The following is a 15,823-nucleotide window of genomic DNA, read 5'->3' as shown; positions in this document are numbered from 1 at the left end:
GCATGTGAGTTTGTGTATACAAGGCTACAAGCACTAGCAGTTATAATATGGGCTTATAATCTAAAAATAGAAACAAGAAGATTAGTGTGAGAGAAGTAAATGTAAGGTCCCCAACGGAGGAGAATCTGATAAAGATGGATGAAGAAGAGTTGAATTGGATTGTCATGTTTCTCCAACACTCAAGTCCCACTTCAGAAAACCTTCACATCTCTCCCTAACAATGACCAGCTCACTCCCAATTCCCTTATTTTTTCGTCAAATCAATACTATGAGAAATTCTATCCTTATGTGGTGGTATGGACCCAACCCTCCAAGATTTATGTATTTTATTAAATAATTGCTAGGAGCAGAAAAATGAATAGCCTTTCAAACACACTTGTGAGAGAAAGTAGGGACTCGTTTTTGTTTTCAATAAATTTTACAACTCCAATTGAAAACGGAAAATAGAAACAGCCTCTCACAAAAATCAAGTTATGTGATTGATACAAAACTTTTGGACATGTAACAGCTAATCCATGTGGGTGTCACCCTTTCTTTACGCAGTAAATTAATCAAAACTAGAAAGCCATTGTATAGATACCTTGGCCTCAGCCAATGAAGCCTCTTTTCTTGTGTCCTTCGCCATGGCCAGAACACCGAAATATTCTACTCTTCAAGATGCATCACGATCTCAAACCTATTCTTATCCCCTGTGCTTTGGCGTCTCCTTAGCATTCTCTCTCATGGTTTTTCTTTTTTCTTCCCTGCAACATATTCAACCATTTATGGGTAAATGGGTGTATGATACAACAATGTACATAAGAAGGTTTTCTCTTTTGTCTGTCAAGGAAACACTTAGTTTTTTTACCTAGCTTGAGCAATCTCATTCTTCCATTGTGATCTCTTCTTCTTTTGCTTCCTGGGTTCTTCCACATTACCACTTTCGGTTTTTGTGTTTTTATTCCTTTTGCCTTTGTGAATTTCCTTTGACCTTGGATTTTTTCGTTTGTTCGTGTCTTCTTTAGTGTTACTCTCTCTCTTGGGTTGCCCACTGGCAACAGGTGGCTTCTCCAACTCCTCAATGGCCTCAGCTTTCTCATCATCATCATCACTAGACGACACCTGAGCTTGCTCCATTGTTACAGCTGGCTCATCATTTCCTGAAGGCTGCATTGCATTGCTCATCTTCTTCAGCTGCAGAACAAAGAAAGGAAAAAGTAAATACCTCGTTGGTTTAATCACTATTCATATTTTATAAAACATCTGTTTTGCAGGGAAAAGCTATTCATAGGTTAACCAAGTGTATACCTTTGCAACAAAGAATCCATCCATGTTGTGCACGTGAGGATAGAAACGTCTAGTCTTCTCTAAAGAAGGGTGGAACCGGTGTTCTCTAAAACTGCTAAATCTGAAGATATGCAGCAAAACATTTGTGTTCAGATGACGAATCATGAAATTTTTCAATGCAGATGAAAATGTATATTACCCTGGTCGGCCAAAATCAAGTCCACATGGAACGAGTTTAACATCCCTGTTTTTCAGAGCATAATCGATGACAGCTTCGTTCTGCATAATTTGTTGTACAAATAGAACTAGTGAGAAAACATGAAGATGCCAGGAAAAAAAAATAGTGGAACAGAAAAAGTATGGTTCACCAACCTCGGGTATCATAACTGAACATGTTGAGTAAACAATATATCCACCGGTTTTGGAATTGGCGTCTACCAAATCAATCGCACCAAGTATAAGTTGCTATGCGCAAGAAAAGAAGAGAGTATGGTTAGCATTATATACCAAATGCATCCTTCTTTATATACTCACAGTAAGAGGGTATAAACGGCGTTTATGCCATTTTCATGTTTAAATATTTGTCTTGGATGTAAAGAATGTTTTAGTTGATATTGTTTAAGGCAACAACATACCTTTTGCAAATGGGCAAATTTCTTTATGTCATCAGCACTTTTGGAAGTTTTAACTGATTCGTCTTTTGATATAACCTGCATTGTGTAGAAGTGACATTAAACTATGAACAGAGAAATTCACTTAAAAGACTATAAGAGTGTATGGTCCAAACTTTCTTACTCCAGTTCCACTGCAGGGAGCATCCAGCAATACTCTATCAACCGAGCTCTGACCTAAAACTTTGGTTAGCTGAAAGGCAAAGAAGATGAGATAAATAAAAAATGCAAGGGAATAATAGAGAAGCTGTCTTTAAAACTTTGTTATTTGGTGCAATTACAGTCTTGCCAGTAATTTTTCAATTTGGTTGAGCTGATGGTTTACAACCAGTTTGCAATATTTAACATCCTCAAGCATGTACCGTCAACAGAAGAATAAAGGTTCAAGAAACTAACCTCTCGTCCGTCATAGTTACAAACTATGGTATTTGTCACTCCCATGCGATGTAGATTGGCAGAAAGTGACTTAAGCCTAGGTACTTTCATCTCGTTTGCATATATTATGCCTGGTTATATAAACATTATAACATTAGATATAACTGACTAAAATTATGGGGCTGGAGGAATAAGGAACCAATATATGTATACCTGTATTTTTCATTAGTGCAGCAACATATGTTGTTTTACCACCAGGGGCAGCACTGCAGTGGTATAAGAACTTGTTACAGATATCACAATATACTAGTTGCATATGTCTCACATCACGGGACAATCAAATTGGCTTTTCCGTTTTGACAGCACTTATCATCACAACAATCATAACAAATGATACATATCACAAGCTACACTTGAATATCAGATTAAGGTACTGCTTGGTCATCATATATATATATATATATTTATCTGAGACACAAATATAGTGCATTTATGTAAGATAATGACTTACGCCATGTCCACAACTCGTTCTTTTTCTCGAGGAGCAAGGGCCATCACTGGCAAGAACGAACTAGCACTTTGCAACTGAAAATGTACCAAGAACATACTTAAGTAAACAATAAGAAAACCCATAAAGTGTGAGCCGAAAAGTACAAAAAAAATCAGAAAATCAAGTACCATATAGAATCCTGCCAAATATTCAGGAGTTGCACCAATCGGAACTTGTGAATCATAAACGATAAGTCCAACCTACAAATATTATGCCAGGATCAACTAAAGATGGTCCACAAAAATGTTTTCGCAAATAAAATGGAAGACAATCTGCAAATACTACTTACTTTTGACCACTTGCTTAATGGGTCTAGATTAACTCCTCTGTTCAAAAGTATATCAGCCAGATCCCGTCTTCGAGTCTTAACCAAAACAAACATCAGCATTAATTGAAATATCACAACAGCTGAGAAATACTTTGTTTTAGACACTCCAATGCACAACCAAGTTCACCTTAAGAGTGTTAGTACGTATAGATGTAGGTCTTTTCTTTTCAAAAGCTTCGATTAGTTCCATGAGTTCAACAACAGGAAACATCTGCCAGAAGATTACAACTAAAGAGTATAAGTAACAGAATTCCTACACATAACTCTAGATCAAAGCAAGCATAAAGAGTAAAGTCAGAGACTAGGGAATAACCTCAATTAAAGTTCCAATAAGAAACTCATTATAGCCGTAGTAAGAACTAAGATCAGCTTTAAGCTGTCCAACATAATCATTCCTCTCGTGCTTGTCTCCTTTTGGCTTCAAGTCCTTAAAATTCGACAGGATTCTAACAACTGAAACACAAATTAGTACCATTAAACTAAGAACCGAGAGGATGATTCCTTAGGAGATTTAAAACAATCATAATAATAACATTACACCAGAATTCTTAAAAAGGAATAAAATTTGAAAATGTTACTCACTCTCTCTTATCCTCATTTGCAAGCTAGGAAGATCTGGCGGCCGACGTGCCTCTTCTTCAAGTTCCTAAACAATGTAGAGTAATAGAAAAGATTAGCTAACAAATAGCTCCAGAGATCCAGAATATGAACAAATCCACAATTAAGTAAAGGAAAATGTAACCTTTTGGGTTGGTAGCTGAAACTCATCAGGTTTCTCCTTAATGTTCATCTTGAATTCATCGTCTGCATCTTGTACCTCCTTTTTACGTTTTCTATCAATAGCTCTAGATTTCCTCTCGAGTTTGGATCCACCAGAGTCAGAATCCAAATCAGAACCCATGGTTACCTCCTCATTATCGCTACCATCGAGAAAGTCTTCAGCTAAGGGTTCTGCATCCTCATCATCATCATCATCATCATCATCATCATCATCATCATCATCACTATCATTGTTTCCTTCTTCATCACCATCAGAGAACAAATCAGAACCTGATTCAGACCCTTCATCAGACTGTTCATTCTCTTCTTCTTCTTCTTCCTCGTCTGTGGAAACTTCAGGCTTTTTGAGGGGCTTCTTCTCCGAAATACATTTCCTCTGCTTCTTCAATGGAGGCTTCTGGGTTTTAGCCGCCTTCTTCAGCGGAGACGCCTTAGTCTGCTTATTCAGTGGCGGAGTCTGTGAATTGGAACCCTTCTTCTTGTTACGCGTAAGAGCAGCCATGGATACGGTTTTTACAACTTAGGGTTTATCGCCGTGAGGGTTTAGCAGAATTGCAGAGGTAGGAGAAGCAAGGTCGAAGAATCTAGTAAAGATGGAGGATGAGCAAAGTTGCTTAATGGGCTTGATTGATACTAACTAATGGGCCTGACTAATACTAACTAATGGGCTGTAGTCGAACTTATTTTTTGTCAGCCTAATAAATTATCGAGCCACTGAATTCATAAAACCTATAAAAACATAATTCAATAAGTTATTTGATGTATGCGTTTAGGGGTTTCAAAATGGGTAATCCAACTCAACTCTTAATCAAATAAGTTTAGATGTTAAATGAGTTGGGTCAACCCATAACTCATTTAATTTGATGGATTGAATTGTTAAATGGGTTAACCCATTTAAATAATAATTTAATTAATTATTATTATAAAACAATAATAAATAATTAATATTATTAATTCATTATCATCAAACTTAAAATATTTACGGATTCCACTTTTTACGGGTTTACGTTTTTGGCGGAAAAATCACAGGTTTATGTTTTTGGCGAGAAAATTATAGGTTTACGTTTTTGGCAGGAAAATTACGGGTTTATGTTTTTGGTGGGAAAATTACGGGTTTACATTTTTGACAGGAAAATCTCGGGTTTACGTTTTTGGCGGGAAAATCACGGGTTAACGTTTTTGGCGGGAAAATTACGAGTTTACGTTTTTGGCGGGAAAATTACGGATTTACGTTTTTGGCGGGAAAATTATGAGTTTACGTTTTGGCGGGAAAATAACGGATTTACGTTTTTGGCGGGAAAATCACGGGTTTACGTTTTTGGCGGGAAATTACGAGTTTACGTTTTTGGCGGGAAAATTACGGATTTGCGTTTTTGGCTGGAAAATTACGAGTTTACGTTTTTGGCGGGAAAATTATGGATTTACGTTTTTGGCGGGAAAATCACGGGTTTATCTTTTTAGTGAAAAATTACGAGTTTACTTTTTATCAATTTCATCGCTTGTATATTTAAGAAATTTGGAAAAATATTAATTTTATTAAATTGGTTTAAATGTGTTGGTTAAACTTAAATTGGCATTGGTTTAGAAATTTTAGTTGGTTTAATTCAATTTTACAAAACTTGATGGGTTAATTGGGTAAACCATTGAAATCATTAACCATTACAACCCAACTCATTTTACTCATCAAACCAATTGACTCATCAACTCATTTGACCCATTAACTCATTTGAGTCAAAATTTTCAACTCATTAGAGTTCATGGGTTGAATTGAGTTGAGTTAACCCATGAATTTTAACCCATTTTGACATCTCTACCTGCGTTACATGCTCAGCCCATGCATGATTGAAGCTAGTGATGTTGATAACAAAAACTGAAATGAATCACGTAATTTTCTAAAATCAGTTCTAAACGATTCTGTTTCTTCTTTAAGAATGAAAACACGAATTTATTTTTGGTGAATTTTAATTCCAACTACCAAAAATAATTTGATTGATTGGTTGAAATTTCTTGTAAAATTGTGTTAGAATTTGAAATATTATCATTTGCAGGATATATATGTAGTTTGGCTGTCAAAAAAAAATGTATTATGTTTTTGGTGAAGTTGCAAGTTATTTATAACACATAGAACCTAGTCATAGACGTTGACATGAAACAGATTGAATAAGACAGTGTGTGTCTTAGAAACAGAAACTTGAATAAAAGTGGAAATATGCGTTTCATATTGTATAACCGATAGATTATGGAAACAATGATGCATATTGGCAATCAAAACAAAAACAACGATACATACAATTGCGACCACAAGCAAGACCGAAAGACACACCTGTGACGCGCGTCCAACGCACAAAGAGTCCGAGTCAAATTCGGAGTCTATTAAGCGGTGCACCAGCAAGTATACACGTACGAACCAATTACATGCATAATGCATTAAGACTGTCACTATCGCTAAAAATTTTGTTTTTAGCTGCTGCAAGTGATCGCCAATTAAATTGCAACTCTTACCTCACAAAATTGTCTCTTGCTAGTTCAATTATTTCCTTTTTATTATCAACATCCGCTAATTATTGTAATGCTCAATTTCTTTTTGTAATTTACTCTCTATCCTAATCTTTTACTTTGAATGAGAGTGTATGTATAAACTATTTTTGATAAGTTCTTTCTCTTTTTTCTATATAGAAAGTCTACTTTCTGTAAACTGATTTTTGTCTCTTTCAAACCAGAGAAGTAAAGTGAATAATTGAAAGCTATAGACGGAATACACTACAAATTGCTAGATCCAGTATCTCTAAATGATTAAATGCCAAAAATTGCTATATTTATGATCTGTTTATTCTTTTAGTTTAAGTACCTATTTCAAAAACATACCAGATGTAGAATCTACATTCATACTCGAAATCAAGATTTTAGCTTTTTACCCCGAAGTGAAAGTTTTTTTTCCACTGAAAGTGAATCAACAACTTTAGTTCTAATGAGTTCAGTAAACTTGTCGATATTAAGAAATTCGTCGAGAAATCATGATTCTTTCAGTCTTCACTCCAATACATATTAGAGGAAATACTCTCTTGTATCTTCTCTAATACTAGTACATCCTCTCAAACATCTTAACTAAAACAGAGGTCTAACTTTTTCCTTTTTCCTGGAAAAATTGCAGAGAAAATTTATTTTTAATGTCAGGTCATTAACACAGGTTGCTTACAAGAACATTACTTCTACAGCAAGTTATTCAGAACTCTGGACATTATCACCCGAGTCGATCGACGTCAGGGCCGCCTAACAGAAAATGGTAGGCTCTCTCGAAGTATCCAAGCCTCCAGAGCACAAGGTTGAGTCCAAGATCGTCATAGCCGGTAAATAAAATCTCGATTCTGTTTTGACCAATCTTGGTTCGATGTGGTTTGATTCCTTGTGTACCGTTATGGCTGATGCTCTATTTGTATAATTCTTAAACACAACTCGATTCCTTTAGATTAATGTAGATCATACTAAGCAACTTTGGTTGGTTCTGAGTAAACCGATTTTGTCCCTGGGGCAGATGAAGAAGAAGAGGATGAAAACGACAGTCCAATCGAAGAGGTCCGTTTAACCGTACCGATAACCGACGATCCATCTCTACCAGTTTTGACATTCCGTACATGGTTCTTAGGAATGGTTTCTTGCGTGGTACTCGCGTTCGTGAACAATTTCTTCGGTTACCGGTCGAACCCGCTCACGGTATCTTCAGTCGTGGCTCAGATCATCACTCTCCCTCTAGGAAAGCTCATGGCCACGACTCTACCAACAACAAAACTCCGTTTACCTGGTACAAATTGGTCGTGTTCGTTGAACCCTGGACCATTCAACATGAAGGAACATGTACTGATCACTATATTCGCTAATACCGGAGCTGGAGGAGCTTATGCCACCAGCATCCTAACCATCGTTAAAGCATTTTATCACCGGAATCTCAATCCCGCCGCCGCCATGTTGCTTGTCCAAACCACTCAGGTATGTATACACAATATACAATATAATTCAAAAATTACATAGTTTTTGTTTGTAACAGTTACATTATTTATCTGTCATGTAGTTGTTGGGATATGGATGGGCGGGTATGTTCAGGAAATACCTAGTGGACTCACCTTACATGTGGTGGCCTGCAAATCTTGTTCAAGTCTCTCTCTTTAGGTTCGTGTTTTTTTCTCCAAATCATTCACATTTGTAACTGTCACGAAATTTTACTTTTTGATGGATTAGAGCCTTACATGAGAAGGAGGAGAAGCGTGAAGGAAAACAAACGAAACTTAGATTCTTCTTGATAGTCTTCTTCCTGAGCTTCACTTACTACATAGTCCCAGGCTATCTTTTCCCTTCCATCTCATATCTCTCCTTTGTCTGCTGGATATGGACCCGCTCTGTAACCGCTCAACAGATCGGTTCAGGGCTGCACGGTCTCGGCATTGGCTCATTTGGTCTTGATTGGTCCACGGTTGCAGGTTTCTTAGGCAGTCCTTTAGCTGTACCGTTCTTCGCTATAGCCAATTCCTTTGGCGGATTTATCATCTTCTTCTACATCATCCTTCCTATCTTCTACTGGAGCAACGCTTACGAGGCAAAGAAGTTTCCTTTCTATACCTCTCACCCATTTGATCACACTGGTCAGCGTTACAACACCACTCGTATCCTCAACCAGAAAACATTCAATATTGATCTTCCTGCTTACGAAAGCTATAGCAAGCTTTACCTTAGCATTCTGTTTGCTCTGATCTATGGGCTCAGCTTCGGTACCCTTACCGCAACCATTTCTCATGTCGCCCTCTTTGACGGAAAGTAAGATTCTTTTTTTTTTCTTTTTTTCTCTACTCTGCGTCTCAAAATACTGTATAGATCAATTTATCAGTTTCCATGAAAAATATTTTTTTGTTGTTGTTGTGGTTGTTTACATGAAGGTTTATCTGGGAGCTGTGGAAGAAGGCAACATTGACGACAAAGGACAAGTTTGGAGATGTGCATACAAGATTGATGAAGAAGAATTATAAGGAAGTACCTCAATGGTGGTTCGTTGCGGTTCTCGCTGCTTCCTTTGTGCTAGCTCTTTATGCATGTGAGGGATTTGGCAAACAGCTTCAGCTCCCATGGTGGGGACTTTTACTCGCTTGTGCCATCGCCTTTACCTTCACTTTGCCTATTGGAGTTATCCTAGCGACCACAAACCAGCGAATGGGTCTTAATGTTATATCGGAACTGATCATCGGGTTCTTGTATCCGGGAAAGCCACTTGCCAATGTGGCTTTTAAGACTTATGGTTCTGTGAGTATAGCTCAAGCCTTGTACTTTGTCGGAGACTTCAAACTTGGCCACTACATGAAGATTCCTCCGAGATCTATGTTCATCGTTCAACTCGTTGCGACTATTGTTGCTTCAACTGTCTCCTTCGGGACCACATGGTGGTTGCTTTCTTCAGTCGAGAACATCTGTAACACAGATATGCTCCCAAAGAGTAGTCCGTGGACTTGCCCTGGGGATGTAGTGTTCTACAACGCGTCGATCATTTGGGGAATCATCGGTCCTGGAAGGATGTTCACAAGTAAAGGTATATACCCCGGGATGAACTGGTTCTTCCTCATTGGCTTCCTTGCTCCTGTCCCGGTCTGGTTCTTTGCAAGGAAATTCCCGGAGAAGAAGTGGATACATCAGATTCATATTCCCTTGATCTTCTCAGGGGCTAATGTGATGCCAATGGCCAAGGCTGTGCATTACTGGTCGTGGTTCGCTGTTGGGATCGTGTTCAACTACTATATCTTCAGGAGGTACAAGGGATGGTGGGCAAGGCATAACTACATCCTCTCTGCAGCTCTTGATGCAGGCACTGCGGTTATGGGAGTGTTGATCTACTTTGCGTTACAGAACAATAACATAAGCTTACCAGATTGGTGGGGGAATGAGAACACAGACCATTGCCCTTTGGCAAATTGCCCAACAGAGAAAGGGATCGTCGCTAAGGGCTGCCCGGTGTTCTAAAACCTTGTTGCAGTTTAACATTATCTCTGTAGTTTCTCATACCTGCAGGTGAGGGACAGTTACTGCAAAGTCGTTTGGTGGCCATAATAATAATAATGCGTAAAGACTTTGTGAGAGTTTAAGTGATAAAGTAAAAAATGGTTTGCAAATTAAGAACACCCAAAGATGATAGCTCTAACACAAATTTCAATCAAAGAGAGTATAATTTCAGGACAAAGCAAAACAAGGCTAAAAGTTTCCATCTTTTTCTAATTGAATAACACTAAGATCTGTGAACAACTTCCGTTCCTGTCAATTTCAAGCAATCAAGAACCAAATTTGTCACCTTCTATTGAACTCAGGAAAACTCCTAAATTGTGCAATTTAACGTACATGTCAAACGTAATCAGATCCTAAGATTCATAGTTAGGTTTTTCAAACCTTCGAAGTCATCATGAGAGAGATCTCCAGAGGAGGCAGGAGATGGAGGACAAGCTTGATGTACTCATTATGGGAGAGCTCAAACTTGAGCTAGTAGAGCTACGCCATTATTTCCCAAGCTCACCTTTGTTTGACTCGATCACAAAACTCAGTGAGTCAGACTCAGTTCAACGACCCTCTAATTTGGATACCCGTTTACGCGGCCCAACCCGGCCCAATACTGGATTTTGAATTTTTTTATGTTTAATGATTTTCTTATAAATATTTGGCTTTGCGTAGAGGGAGAGAGGGAGAGAGGGAGGAGAGATGGCGTTGTCTAACCAAAAAAAAAACGAGAATAGATAAAGCAGCAGCGGTTGCTGTCGGAGTTTTGCTTCGAAGACAAAAAACTAAGGTTGTTAGGTTTTATAGGCCAACGGTTTATGTTCTCCTACTTCTCTGCTTCTTCTGCATTCTTCAATCCTAAGCAAAAATCCATTTGTGGACGTCACTATCAAACGGCCAACTTCACCTTCTCTGACAATATCACTACACCTTCCTTTCTTCTTCATCTCTTCTATCTTCACTATTTTTTTACCAAAATCTTCTCCATCTGCTGGGTTCACACCAAAACCTACACTTTTTGGTATGTTGCTCTGTTTCGCAGAGTGAAGATAAGGTATTTGATGAAAATGCCTCACTGATATATCCATCCATGTCTTTTTTTTTACATGTACTTTAATTGCATATTTTAAAGACTTTTCATGGCTTTTTAGCTCAAGCTTTACTCTGTTTCTCTTTGCTCTTGTTCAGGAGATCAAATCAAAGACCTCTCTGTTTCCGATATGAGTACCCGTTATTCCTCTCAGTTGCAATCATCAGCCATTAACTCCATCACTGTCTCCTCATCTTCTTCCTTCGCTTCCACGCAACTGGATGATAACACTCACACGGCTCCGGAGAGCTCTCCATCTTCTTCCTTCTTCATGAGACTTGCCATGAGGGTATCTAGAGCAAGGTGGTTCATTTTCTTGAGAAGAGTCTTTCATTACCAGAACGCCTCAAGATCCGATCTTGGCACCAATCCTTTCAATTCTATCGCTTGGATGGTATCAGAGCTCATCGCTTTACTTTTACAGATCACTGTGATAACATCCACACTAGCTTTGTCCAAAAACGAGAGGCCTGTTTGGCCGATGAGGTTATGGATCACTGGCTACAACGTTGGATGTCTGCTCAATCTTATGTTACTATACGGTCGGTATCGTCAGCAAGATACTAGCCATGAAAATGCATTTAGCTTCGGCGATATTGAGCAGCAACAAAGAAGCAGGGAAGAGACCACCAGGTTACTAACAAAAATCTAGTTTTTTCAAGTTTGATCATAAAATGCAAAGATTTCTAGGAAAATGACTTATTTTTGTGTGTGTTTTAGGTGCTCGCATTTGATGAACAAATGCCGGACATCGCTGGAGCTATTCTTTGCGATATGGTTTGTGATAGGTAATGTATGGGTTTTTGATTCTCGGTTTGGTTCTTTCCACTATGCTCCAATCCTTCATGTCCTCTGCATCTCCCTACTCGCTTGGAACGCTCTCTGTTACTCCTTCCCATTTCTTCTCTTCCTCCTGCTCTGTTGTGTTGTACCTCTCGTTAGTAGCTTCCTCGGCTACAACATGAACGTTGGATCTTCGGAAAAAGGAGCTTCAGATGACCAGATCTCCAGTCTCCCAAGTTGGAAATACAAACTCATTGATGAAACTTCTGATTCTTCTCAAGCAAACAATGATCCGGTAAGCACTAATTTGAATTCTGAAATAGGTCAAATAGTCAGAAATCAATCTTGATATCAAAACTGAAACCCACCGGTTTCATTATTGCAGGAATGTTGTATATGTTTGGCAAAGTACAAAGAGAAAGAAGAAGTGAGAAAGCTTCCATGTTCGCATAGGTTTCACCTCAAATGCGTAGATCAATGGCTTCGTATCATCTCGTGTTGTCCTCTTTGCAAACAAGATCTCCCTAACTGAAAAATCAAAACAATACATGAGTCACAAGATTGAATCTCTGACCAAGTACCATATATGTGTTTTTTTTTTTTTCTGTTGCCGCCTAAACACGTTTACTTGTGTGAATGTCGTTATCATTCCTTTTTTTTTCTTGTGTACAAAGTAGCTCACCAGTAACTGTAATTTTACCTAAAAAAAAAGTTAAAAAACATGATCAATCTGTTGTTTTACCAGTAGAGTTTGTCCCTCTCTTACCATTAATCAAAGTTTTAATTGTTGGTTAATGTAACTAAGCTTATACTGGTTTTTGCTATAATATTTTTTCCAAAGACAATTTAAACCGAATTCAAACCCAGAGACCAAATCAGACCAAAGCAACAGTCAGAATCCGAATAACATGACACGCCGTCGTATAGGAACGATTATTGAAACGATGGTGTTTAAGACAGCGCATAAATGGACACATGCTCCACTAGACGACGACGTGTGAAAGTGAATGTAACAAGGAGTTTTATTACAACTGTATCAACATCGAGTAAAAATAAACAAAATTATTTATTTTTTAAATTTAAAAAGTATAAAAACGCCAACAAACAAAAATAATTTGGTCTTTTTCTTAGCATATTTAAAATTTTGCAATATATTCATTCTGCTTATAGAAAATCGTGTCGACCTTTTTTCTCTCACTTACCCAATAAGAGCTTTTTTCGCGTTTTCCACCGCAACCACCGTCACCTTCAACCGCCGGAGCCGCCGCAAGGAAGGCTCATCATCCGCCGTGGCGTAAGGCTTTTTCTTCTTCTCTTTCTCCCTTTTCTACGATTTCGCGGTCGGTCGCTTCCTCGTAATCTCGTGTGTTTATTCCGGGAAAATCGCGATGGGAAACAAGTTAAAATTTGAGATTGAGAATCAAGCAACTAATTTCTTCGCAAGCTGATAGATCCATGAGCTGATTACCAAGTTTATATAACGAGATTCATCGTTGTTGTATCTCTGAATCCGAACGATTTGGAATCTAAAACTCATTGGATCGCTTTTTCTCATATCCGTCATTTCTCCTTAGCTTAATCACTTCTCTGATTCATATCGCGATTAGATTCAGGTGTCGATCCTCAGAGGATTATATTTTCTGACGATTAATCCGTCTGGATAGTTTTATTATGTTCTTCATGATGCATTTTTTTTCCCCGCAAAATTCATGATGCATTTCTGACGTGAAATTGGGTGTTTTTGATTCCTCATTTTATCCTAGTTCATGTATTTTTTGGGGCTGTTTCTTAGATTTGGGTTTCGTGTTTTAGCTTAAAGATAGTTCCTAATCCATGAATACATTGGTTAATCTGGAAATGAATCTGGAGTTAAGATTAATGCATAAAGTTTACGACCGTTTATAATATGCGTCTCCTCTGTTTGTGTTTCATAGTATCTGGTGCTTTAGTCTAATTCAGATCTGATCTGAGAATGATGAATCTTGTTTGCTCCTGTCAATTCTTCTTTAACTGTTTTGCAATTTGATGAGCTAATAACTGACTATATCTCATTTCCTTCCCATCGCAGAATTTTTTGAGGTGTACAAAGCATTGCCTATTTGACGAACCAGGAAATGGTTAAAAGGTACTTATCTTGTTCAAATGCATATGTCTTTAGATTCTTCCAAGTGGTTCGAAAGTTCTTACATTTTATTGTTATTTAACAGGCATGGAGAGTTTTGATTTACAAGATATATCATGTCGCAGTGCATAGACGGTTTCAAGCATGTATGCTCCTCTTTTTTCCGGTGTTTTGATATCGATATTTACAAACAATCTGGAGGCCTTGGTGACCCTGAACTTCTTGCGAGAGAGACAGTTTGTATGCTCTCAACTTCTTTTCCATCTTATTTTAACTTCCATGCACTTTTTTTTTCCAGTTATATGTATGATTCAAAGGCTTGCCATTACTCTAGTTGATGCTCTCTGTTAAGAGGAATGCAAATCTTTCTTTCTGTGTTTTGATCATTGACTCGTTTGGGTGCAGTTAGCGTGAGTGAAATAGAGGCTCTCTATGAGCTGTTTAAGAAAATCAGCAGTGCTGTGATTGATGATGGGCTAATAAACAAGGTATGAAGGAAGGGCATCATTATATGTCTTTTATGCCACTCACTTATACTCCTCACGAATCATGCATATTGCTACGTCTTTTGGACATCCTTTTCTGATTTTCCTTGACCTGTCTTGTCGTTCAGGAAGAATTTCAGTTAGCCTTGTTCAAGACAAATAAAAAAGAGAGCTTGTTTGCAGACCGGGTATGTTCTTCTTTTTTAATCAAAAGACTTTGTTATCCATTTGCCAAGATCCTTTTTGAAAGATAACTTGACAGTACCAATCACAGGTATTCGATTTGTTTGACACAAAGCATAATGGAATACTGGGGTTTGAGGAGTTTGCGCGTGCTCTCTCTGTCTTTCATCCAAATGCTCCCATAGAAGACAAGATTGACTGTACGTCTTTGATCTTACAAAGTTGATCTGAGAAACCATCTATACAATTTATCTGATGTTGACATGCTACATGTAACCCATGAAATATCACTAACAGTTACCGGGAACATTGTTTTGCAGTTTCGTTTCAGCTATATGATCTTAAGCAGCAAGGTTTCATAGAGAGGCAAGAGGTGAAGCAAATGGTGGTGGCTACTCTTGCTGAGTCCGGCATGAACCTGTCAGACGAAATCATAGAGAGTATAATCGACAAGGTGTGGTTCCTTCCTACCCTGCTCGATACTATATTCTTGTTCCACTGTTGTATAGCCAACTCATGATAGCAGTTGAGAATAAAGTAAAGAGTGGTTTCTAAGTTTCTTCTTTCACAGACATTTGAGGAAGCTGATACAAAACATGACGGGAGGATCGATAAGGAAGAGTGGAGAACCCTTGTTCTCAGGCATCCTTCCCTTCTAAAGAATATGACTCTCCAGTATCTTAAGTGAGTTCCTAAACCAAGACTTATCCGAGGTTTAGGCAATGCAACTTCCAATTTTTTCTGTGTTATTATTAACACCGATCTCTGATATTGTGTGCAGGGATATAACAACTACATTTCCGAGCTTTGTGTTCCACTCGCAGGTGGAAGATACCTGAGAAAAACAATAGCATATTAGCAGAGGAGACAATTTGGGAATTGTGTTTGTTTTCTGATTATGTATCATGTCTATTTGTTTCAATCTCTCTGAACATTTTCAAGATTTTGTTGTTACTTGTGTGAATTAAAAGTAAAGAAAACAAATCTGTATTTTTGCTACTCCTGATTTTGATTGCTGATTTTCTCCTCGCATCTGTAGATATACTACTAACCTTGAGACATGAATCCTATTAATAAAGAGCAAACTGATGAAGTGATAATAGAGAGCAAAAAAGAGAGAACCCAACACCAAATGATCGGGTATGCTCTAGTCTGAATTCTGAAGTCAA

General features: G+C 38.0%; 4 protein-coding genes and 2 long non-coding RNA genes across 16 annotated transcripts; 3 read left to right on the top strand and 3 right to left on the bottom strand.

Moving 5' to 3' along the window:
• Nucleotides 1-298: 298 nt before the first annotated feature.
• AT4G26600 (S-adenosyl-L-methionine-dependent methyltransferases superfamily protein) lies at nt 299-4,600 on the bottom strand. 8 transcript variants are annotated; one of them, NM_118794.5, is made up of 16 exons: nt 3,933-4,600; nt 3,773-3,836; nt 3,504-3,643; nt 3,318-3,401; nt 3,152-3,226; nt 2,991-3,062; nt 2,824-2,897; nt 2,526-2,578; nt 2,334-2,443; nt 2,062-2,130; nt 1,902-1,976; nt 1,639-1,731; nt 1,466-1,545; nt 1,288-1,387; nt 848-1,173; nt 299-743 (listed from the first exon to the last, which is right to left on the bottom strand). In NM_118794.5, the coding sequence occupies exons 1-16, from the start codon at nt 4,470-4,472 to the stop codon at nt 683-685; spliced, it is 2,016 nt and encodes a 671-aa protein (NP_194390.2). In that variant the 5' UTR covers nt 4,473-4,600; the 3' UTR covers nt 299-682. The 8 variants fall into 8 exon arrangements, with proteins under 8 accessions (NP_194390.2, NP_001328281.1, NP_001328282.1 ...); NM_001341815.1 differs by having other exon boundaries at nt 299-1,173; NM_001341817.1 differs by having other exon boundaries at nt 310-743; nt 1,466-1,731; nt 3,933-4,540.
• Nucleotides 4,601-6,955: 2,355 nt separating this feature from the next.
• OPT5 (oligopeptide transporter 5) lies at nt 6,956-10,128 on the top strand. Its single transcript, NM_118793.3, has 5 exons — nt 6,956-7,317; nt 7,503-7,954; nt 8,037-8,134; nt 8,204-8,776; nt 8,896-10,128. Exons 1-5 carry the CDS (start codon nt 7,251-7,253, stop codon nt 9,965-9,967), a joined length of 2,262 nt encoding a protein of 753 aa, NP_194389.1. The 5' UTR covers nt 6,956-7,250; the 3' UTR covers nt 9,968-10,128.
• On the bottom strand, nt 7,923-10,553 carry AT4G26582. 2 transcript variants are annotated; one of them, NR_142359.1, is made up of 3 exons: nt 10,388-10,553; nt 8,994-10,009; nt 7,923-8,825 (listed from the first exon to the last, which is right to left on the bottom strand). It is a non-coding gene; the product is annotated as an other RNA (long non-coding RNA). The 2 variants fall into 2 exon arrangements; NR_142360.1 differs by having other exon boundaries at nt 7,923-10,009.
• On the bottom strand, nt 10,404-10,706 carry AT4G07665. Its single transcript, NR_142152.1, has one exon. It is a non-coding gene; the product is annotated as an other RNA (long non-coding RNA).
• Nucleotides 10,658-12,657, top strand: AT4G26580 (RING/U-box superfamily protein). 2 transcript variants are annotated; one of them, NM_001203919.2, is made up of 4 exons: nt 10,658-11,045; nt 11,180-11,714; nt 11,802-12,159; nt 12,250-12,654. In NM_001203919.2, exons 2-4 carry the CDS (start codon nt 11,212-11,214, stop codon nt 12,394-12,396), a joined length of 1,008 nt encoding a protein of 335 aa, NP_001190848.1. In that variant the 5' UTR covers nt 10,658-11,045; nt 11,180-11,211; the 3' UTR covers nt 12,397-12,654. The 2 variants fall into 2 exon arrangements, with proteins under 2 accessions (NP_001190848.1, NP_194388.2); NM_118792.3 differs by lacking the exon at nt 10,658-11,045 and having other exon boundaries at nt 11,072-11,714; nt 12,250-12,657.
• A 266-nt stretch (nt 12,658-12,923) lies between these two features.
• CBL3 (calcineurin B-like 3) lies at nt 12,924-15,718 on the top strand. 2 transcript variants are annotated; one of them, NM_118791.4, is made up of 9 exons: nt 12,924-13,158; nt 13,933-13,989; nt 14,072-14,226; nt 14,392-14,474; nt 14,600-14,659; nt 14,746-14,854; nt 14,975-15,108; nt 15,226-15,338; nt 15,436-15,718. In NM_118791.4, the coding sequence occupies exons 3-9, from the start codon at nt 14,103-14,105 to the stop codon at nt 15,491-15,493; spliced, it is 681 nt and encodes a 226-aa protein (NP_194387.1). In that variant the 5' UTR covers nt 12,924-13,158; nt 13,933-13,989; nt 14,072-14,102; the 3' UTR covers nt 15,494-15,718. The 2 variants fall into 2 exon arrangements, with proteins under 2 accessions (NP_194387.1, NP_001320073.1); NM_001341813.1 differs by having other exon boundaries at nt 13,031-13,477; nt 14,734-14,854; nt 15,436-15,679.
• Nucleotides 15,719-15,823: the final 105 nt, after the last annotated feature.

This window comes from Arabidopsis thaliana, chromosome 4 (genome assembly GCF_000001735.4).
Source record: "Arabidopsis thaliana chromosome 4, partial sequence".
Classification (NCBI taxonomy): domain Eukaryota; kingdom Viridiplantae; phylum Streptophyta; class Magnoliopsida; order Brassicales; family Brassicaceae; genus Arabidopsis; species Arabidopsis thaliana.
This window is presented reverse-complemented; position numbering and strand designations above follow the sequence as displayed.